This window comes from Vespa velutina, chromosome 2 (genome assembly GCF_912470025.1).
Source record: "Vespa velutina chromosome 2, iVesVel2.1, whole genome shotgun sequence".
In the NCBI taxonomy this organism is placed as follows: domain Eukaryota; kingdom Metazoa; phylum Arthropoda; class Insecta; order Hymenoptera; family Vespidae; genus Vespa; species Vespa velutina.
Window position 1 is genome coordinate 4,096,469 of NC_062189.1, and position 7,788 is coordinate 4,104,256.

General features: G+C 36.1%; 1 protein-coding gene across 1 annotated transcript in view; it reads right to left on the reverse strand.

Annotated features, from left to right (window-relative positions):
• Positions 1–1,418: 1,418 nt before the first annotated feature.
• The window catches only part of LOC124946845 (UPF0489 protein C5orf22 homolog), a 447,955-nt gene continuing 441,585 nt past the window's right edge, over positions 1,419–7,788 (reverse strand). Inside the window, exons 7-8 of the mRNA XM_047488171.1 lie at positions 3,061–3,279; positions 1,419–1,644 (exon numbers count right to left, since the gene is read on the reverse strand). Coding sequence (XP_047344127.1) covers positions 1,509–1,644; positions 3,061–3,279 — 355 coding nt within the window. The 3' untranslated portion in view covers positions 1,419–1,508. The remainder of the gene's footprint in view (positions 1,645–3,060; positions 3,280–7,788) is intronic.

Sequence of the window (7,788 nt, forward strand, 5' to 3'; positions counted from 1 at the left end):
AAACTTTTCTCGCGGTCCTTCAAAATTCGTCCCTTCCTCTTGCAAGCGTACTTCCGCATTCACCTTGCTCGTTTTAACATTTATTTGTACTCGGTATTGCCTTGCTCCTTGGGGCATGCGAAAAGCGGGCGGTCCTAAAATTGTAAGTAATTGTACGCTCGTCGTTTAACCGCATACTACTGTTACCCGTTTAAAACGAAATCTCCTTCGAGAATGCGAGCGATATTATAAGTCCTTAACCATACGAAGAATAAAAGATTTGTAACACGTGGACTCAGCTCTATATTTCCGATCGTTTCTCTTTACAAACGAACAAGTTACGATCGAATAATATTGAAAAGGGAGTTCGGTGAAATACCTACGGTAGGTCGTAGCTATAGAACGTGTAACATTGATGATTGTCCAATCCTTCAAAAGTCGAGCTTCAAAGAGAACGAGTTTTTTTCGTTGTGAACTTGGAAACGCTCTGGCGATCCAATAGTACGACACAAGGCAACGCACTCTTTCATATCCGCTTCCGTTCTCACAGAACGGCCAACGCAAAAAAAAAAAAGAAAAAAAAAAGAAAAAGAAGAGAGAGAAGACAAAGATATATCCGTCAGCGTTTTCGAGCTTCGTACGGTCCGTCGACAATGAACGTGCTAAGCAAGACGAGGTGGTACGGCCGTCTTGAGAAAAGTCTCGCCAGGAAATGCTATCGCCTTGACGAAGAAGGAAACGTCTATCCTTTTTTTGCGTCTCGCGTTCCTTTTTGTCGTCGGCGGGTGAAAGGGTAGCTAGATGACAAGAGAGAAAGAGAAAGAGAGAGTGAGAGAGAGAGAGAGAGAGAGAGAGAGAGAGAAAGAGAGAGGGAAAGAGAGAAAGAAAAAGAAAGGGAGAGAGAACGGGAGCGAAGAACGTGGCAAAGAAGAAGAAGGAGGAGAGGATGAAGGTCGTCAACGACGTGTGGGAAACTGGCCCACGGTATGCAAATCCAAGGAGTTGTGAAGCGGGCGAAGGGCTAAGGGTAAAGAGAAAGAGAATGAGAGAGATGGAGAGAGAAAGAGGCAGAGAAAGAGAGAGAAAGAGAGAGAGACTCGATGCAAAAAACGCCAACATTCACATTGGCATTGTGCTCGGCTCCCATTATGGGGCCAGTGGCACCGATCTTATGTAAATCGAGCTGGAGATCAAAGACTCGTTCCTCACGGATGCTTGCCCTGCAGATGCACGCTGTCTTCCGTAATTTCCAATTCCGACCTTTCTTCTTCGTTTAACCGAGTCGTTTGCATGCACGCTCGCGCATTGGTCATATCTCTTTTCTCTACGATTCTTCTTCTTCTTATTTTTTTTATCTTTTTCTAATTTTCTTTTTTTTTTTTTTTTTTTTTTTTTTTTTTTTTTTTTTTTTTTTTTTTTTGTTAATTTTTCACTTCTCGTAAGAAAAATTTATTTTTTATTTATGGCATAAGTATAATAGAACAAAAAAGATACAAAGTAATGTTTATAATGAGTATGACAGTAGTAATTTAGTTTAAGCATATCATATCACCATAGTTTAATTGAACGTCCATTTTGGATTCTAAGCGTTTATCAAGTTGTTCTATAACTTTCGCTTGAATTACGTCGACGTCTTCCATTGGACAATAATCATCTTCGGCAGATCTATAAATAAAATGGAATGCTTTTGTTAATTTTTCATATCTTCGATAAAGATTTTTAGATCAAGGAAAAAAAAAAAAAGAAAAGAAACAAGCGTTGAGCTTATTTATTTATTTTTTTTTTTAATCGTTTTTTTTCTTTGCAAAAAAAAAATAATTCTTAATTTCTTATTTAATATTACGATCTTTAAATGAATCTGTTGTGAATAAGAATTAAAATTGTCGTAGCGACGAAGACCTTAGTACAGCTCGTTAAAATAAACCACTCGTGCTTTTACATTGTTTTTACTTTCACTTTTTTGTCTCTCGTCTCGTTTAATCGGTCCTTGGCAAAATTGCGAGAGAAACTTGGAGCTGTCCAGAGGCGACATCCGGCGGCGTTTCCGCGTCTCTCCCGGAAGCTGGAGTGTTAAAAGGGCGAGGGATTCGAAGTGGGCCGAGTGGGTGAATCGATTTTTTTTTTCTACCGCCGCCGGAAGTCCGAATAGAATTTCCCTAATCTCGACGCGAGATGGCACCCAAGTATCAATTCAAGATTATTTTCAAACTTATTATTACTTGATTTCATTTTTCGAACATAATCGTTTTGTTCCGACTTTAATTATATATTTAATTAATAATAAATATTAACGATATATATATATATATACATTTTAGTTCTACTGCGATGATGAAAAATTTTTAAATAGATATAAACATCAAATTATGTTTGACTAATTAGATATACTTTTCTAATTTTTTAATACGTATAAAAAGAATAGATAAAGATTAACTATAATCAATTGTACAAAAAGGAAAACTGTGTAATAACGAGTATATATATATATATATATATATATATATATATATGTATTATTATGCAAAGAAACTATATTTTGAGATACTAAACGTGTCTTGTTCGAGATACTCGAATCATTAGGAAGTATCTAGATTCGTTTAGAGAAAGTATAATTAACATTTACAAAAACGATTCAGAGAAGAGAGACATCTGTTGAGCAATTCCGTAAGGTTTAAGATCTGATTTTGTTCACCCCTATGAAAGCCTCACCCTTCCTACGGAGAAGGTGGGGCTTGATGGTAGTCTAACGTCTATGTACCCACCCTTCGGACGGCCCTTTTATACCTACCACTTGCGTAACCTCCCTTTTTCTCTCTTTTTAACCCTCCCAGATTCTTCTTTCGTACCATCTGCGACGTCGAAATCTACGTAGAAAGTATGGTGCGAGGAATTCAATTTGGCACTCTTTAAAAATATTCGACGGTCGGACTTTTTAAGGGATCTTTCGAAAAGTACTTCTAATCGAGATAAAGAATTTCCTTGCATTGGCATAAACGAATAAAATCCATTGTTTTTATTCTTCTCGAAATCTAAAGATCGATATTTTGTTTTATCTTTATGAACGTACGAATGTTATCTCACCTGGCTATAGTAACGATTGTAGGTTCCACTGGCAGAGCGGATAAAAATAATGCGAATGTCCCGCTTATTAGACGTTCAAGATCGGTTGGATTAGTAACGTGATCCGGTAGATCGGTGTCATCTCTAGTGCAACCAGCTTCATGTATGAGTCTCCAATCGATATCCTTTTCCTTGTATACGGTTGTTAATTCACAGACAATAGTTTCTACAGCTTCATATCTGTAATGAAAGATAACAAAATGTGATGTAATTAAATAAAGAGAATAAACTTCATTATATTTAAATGAATATAATTAAGCGTACTTAAATGAATTTGTGCTTTTTTTTTTATAATATAGCGATAACGTACAATGCCAGCTTGGAAACGTCATCATTGTGTCATTAATATAGTGGCTTATACAATATAAGGGAGAACAGAAGGAGATAGAGAGAGAAAGAAAGAGAGAGAGAGAGAGAGAGAGAGAGAGAGAGAAAGAACGATGTAAAGTTTATAATGCTTGAACGATAACACAAGACTGCAAAAGTCTCGTGAAGCATTTCCTGAAAGCACGCGACCAAATTTAACACAAACACGAAACCAGTTCCGGGTGCTTGTAATTTGTATCGTTCCTCTTCCCTCCCTCCCAAACGTTATCACTTTCTCTTTTCCTCTTTCAGTCTCTCTTTTACGTACTTATACCACCCTCCGCTTTTATCTTTATCTGATTACAACTTTTCCATGTTCTCTCTGCAGCTGTGGGTATACTTCCGTGCATTTATATTGCCCCACTAACAAGAAAAATATTCATAGTAATGATCGAGTTATGTTATTCGGTAGCCATAAATAATATAATATAATATATATATATATACATAAGTTATTAAAAAAGTCATTAAATAAGTTTAATTTCAATGGGAATCTATAAGACTCGAAGACTGACTAGTTGAACTGATTCGATCGATTAAAGAAAAAATTTTTTTGACGATCCTATGACATTTATCGACACCGATATAATTGAAATAATTGGATTCGAAATATTCGAAATATCGAATTAAGGAAAAAAAGGAACCAGGTGCCATCGGAGAAGCACAGCGGTCTTCGCTCGCTAACGCGTTAACTGTTTATAAAAGGACCGACCGACCATCGTTGTCTCTCTTTGCCCTCTTTTCCTTCGCTGAATATTAATTATTCTCTTCGGAGAGAGAGAGCACCTGCCTTCGACTTCGGACTGGACGTATGGATATGCCTACGTGTATATTGTATGTATATGGATCACGACTCACGATTCTCACCACAGATTATTCTAACAGTTGTGCAACGAACTTAGTAACGATCGCTCTTAGGGATAGGAAACCGGTCTCGGCTCTTATTTGACCTGTTATTTTTGAGACGTTCCGTGCCGTTTGCTACCCATGCACCTTGTCGCAGGAAAAATAACTACTCATTTTTGAAGATCCTTTTTAGGAAATCAAAATCGTTTATGTCGGCTTGTTATGGGGCTCCAATTATACCTGATAGTTATACCTGAAATAACGATACTTGGAAATTCCTTATTTAACGAATTGATCAAAATTATCTCGAGTCATAGATAATAATTGAAGATCATATTGAAAAACATTTTTCTCATCGTTCATGTGTTTTTAATACAAATTAAATATTAGCCCATAGAAAGATAGGAAGATACCAAACGGTTAAAATTTTTTTGCCCTTTTGCCTGAAAGGCAGATGTCACGGTGGAATCTCTTTAATGCATTTGCCTTAACAAATCTCGACATCGTAATTCATAATTTTCGTACTCTAACCGGTTCTGTCGTTTTCTTTCAACTTTTTTTTTCTTTTTTCATTTTTTTTTTTTTTTTTTTTTTTATACATTATTAAACAACGAATACCGAGTAGAAAAATGTATATGTTCTATAGACTCATGCATAAGCATTCGTAAGAAAGAAAGAGAGAGGGGGAGAGAAAGAGAGACAAAGAGAGAGAATTAGATGAGAGAAAGAGAGACAAAGTTGGTCCATGTCGCTCGGCGAATGAATTACGAACAATGGCGGGCCACGTTGAAAAAATAAAGGAAGGAGAACGGCAGGAAAGAGGAGGGGGCCCTCATTAGGAAGGGCGCCCCCTGTGTATTTGTCGATAAGGGGACCTATATGCAAATGGCGTCCCTCGTTGAGAGACGGAAGAAAAAGTTTCTCTCCCTTTCCTTTCCTCCGACAATCCGTCTGTTTCTCTCTCTCTCTCTACCTCTCTCTCTCTCTCTCTCACTCTCTCTTTTTTTCTCTTGGCGCAGGAATAATACTCTACGACGGCGTGGTAACGTAGAAAAAGGAGGGTATAATGTATCGTAATCAGATGATCAATTATTGAGAGCGCGGCAAAAAAACAACGAGGGTTGACATACGACTGACAGGATAGGAACGTATCCGGATATGCTAGGGGAGCACCTTCCATTTCTCTCACGATTTGCTTAAGGGGGTTCTCGTTGCTTCGAATTTTCGTTTGAATTTAGCTTTGAGAAATTTTTGTTTCGATCGAATGATTAATATTGAATCTATCGAATTTTTTTTTCTCTTTCTTTTTTTTTTATTTTTTTTTTTTTTTTTTTAACTATGAATATTATTTTTTCACCTAAACAGACGAAGCCAGGTATTTGTAAAAGAGAACGAAATGTTTTAGAATTCAAATGATTTATTGTATTATGGATGAATTTAAAAAAGGTAAGGTAATAATATCTTGCGGTTTGTTAGCTTTACGGCTCTCACCCAGGAATCGTTTAAAGCGATGCGAAGTTCTACTGACGAAAAAGTAAACACCCGTTGTATGAAGAGGTTCGAACGAAGCATTAACAAGATATTCCTGTATTGAAAACGTATCGTTTTCTCTCATCCACTATGCTAGGTCTTCTTTTATATCGTAACTATGCATACTTCTCGATATATACACGATGACAATGCAAGGACAATGCACCGATATCGAGTTACTAATTTAAAGTAAAGGGTGCTCGTTGAAACGAGACGATAGATACAATGGGAGTTAGACTTTTAAAATTTTAACGATACCACATTTCGTTATCATACATAATTTATACGAACATAATGAAAATATTTCTTATATCTCGTGAGAATGTATGTCTTCCATGAATTTTTCTTGGTGTAGAATATACTTTATTCGATATCACATCGATACGTTACTTTTAGAAAATGTCTCAAATATTATGATAATTAATAGATAGTCTTTTTTAATTTTAATAATAACAAAAATCATAATGAAAATGACGTTAATGATGCGAATTTATAAGAAGTCTATACTTCGTTTAGTTGGTTATATATGAAGGTAAAAATAATTAGTTGATGAATCTTTTTGAAAGTATTCATTTGAAGTGTTTTTTCCTGTAATTTTCTATCATTATGATCATTTAGAGCAGTAAATATAGGAGCAGTTAATGAGAATCGTTTAAAACTGGTAATGGGCAATGATGGGTATACCTTGTTCATCCGAAAAATATGGCCACTAAAATACGGACATTTTTCACGAGGGTACATCGATCAATTCGTATCGATAATCGAAAAATATAAAGAACGTCGAGTTGGGTCGGGTATCGGTCGATGTACCTGCTCCTTGGCACGTGGCATTGAAAACACGACGATTTGCCACGTACAAGTTGCAGGTAGTCCGGATGTGTTTGGGGTTGCAGCAGGTATGGTATATGGGCGCGATATACTGAAGGGTTGCCAAAGCCAATCAATAGATATTCATCCCTCATCGAACGTACGATAGCATTATTGATACACGATGCATTCAGTCGTATCCTGAAGCATGCAGGTTGCACTGTTGCCATCGATACACCGTATCAACCTCGAGGAAATTCCATTAATAAATTATCATTAACGAGAGGTATTCCATTTTCCACATATATTTTATTATCGATTATTTAAAATGCTTTTTTTTTTTTTAACAAGGAAGAGTAATATCAGCTATAATTACAGAGAATAGATAAAAGAAGAAAAAAGAAGATTGGAATATATAGATAATGAATTATATTCGTGCATAAATGACTGATATCGAGCTTATCGATTAATTAATGTTCGTATCTACGAAAAGGAGTGTGTTCGGTTTGAGAAAAGTTGTAATGCATGGATACAAAATGTCGATTTAGATAGTGAAAGGAAAGAGAGGGAAAAAAGTGCGCGCTACAGGGTTACCTATGCACGTCCCACTGAGCGAAAATTTGCATGCGCGTTCCGGACTTAATTAGGTTACACGCGAAACGGGTTGAAGTTCACACGCTTCATTAGACATTCCGAAGGGTTGCCACGTTTTGATGTACGCCTTTACCTTTTCTGCCCTTTCTTCCTCTCTTTTTCTTCACTTTGCATTTCGCTGCGTCCTACATACCCTCTCACGCTCCACTTTTGCCTCTCCTCTGCTTGGATGATCTACTCGAAGGATATAATCGTTTTTTTTTTTTAAATTTAACGTTATATCTTTTCATATATCACTTTTATGTCGAACTTTGATTATTGACTTCTACAAATATACATTTTACTATGTTGCTTTATTTATCTATATAATAATTTCATTTTTAAATCTCTTAATGATAAAGTTATTTCGATATAAAATCAACGTCAACTCTTTTCATAAGTTGTAACTCTTGAAAAAGTTCCATTGGTAGTATTTTAATAACTCGAGCAGATTTCTCGTTTCGTTAACAAGTTGTAATTATCAACGATTGATCGTTTTTCCTCTGC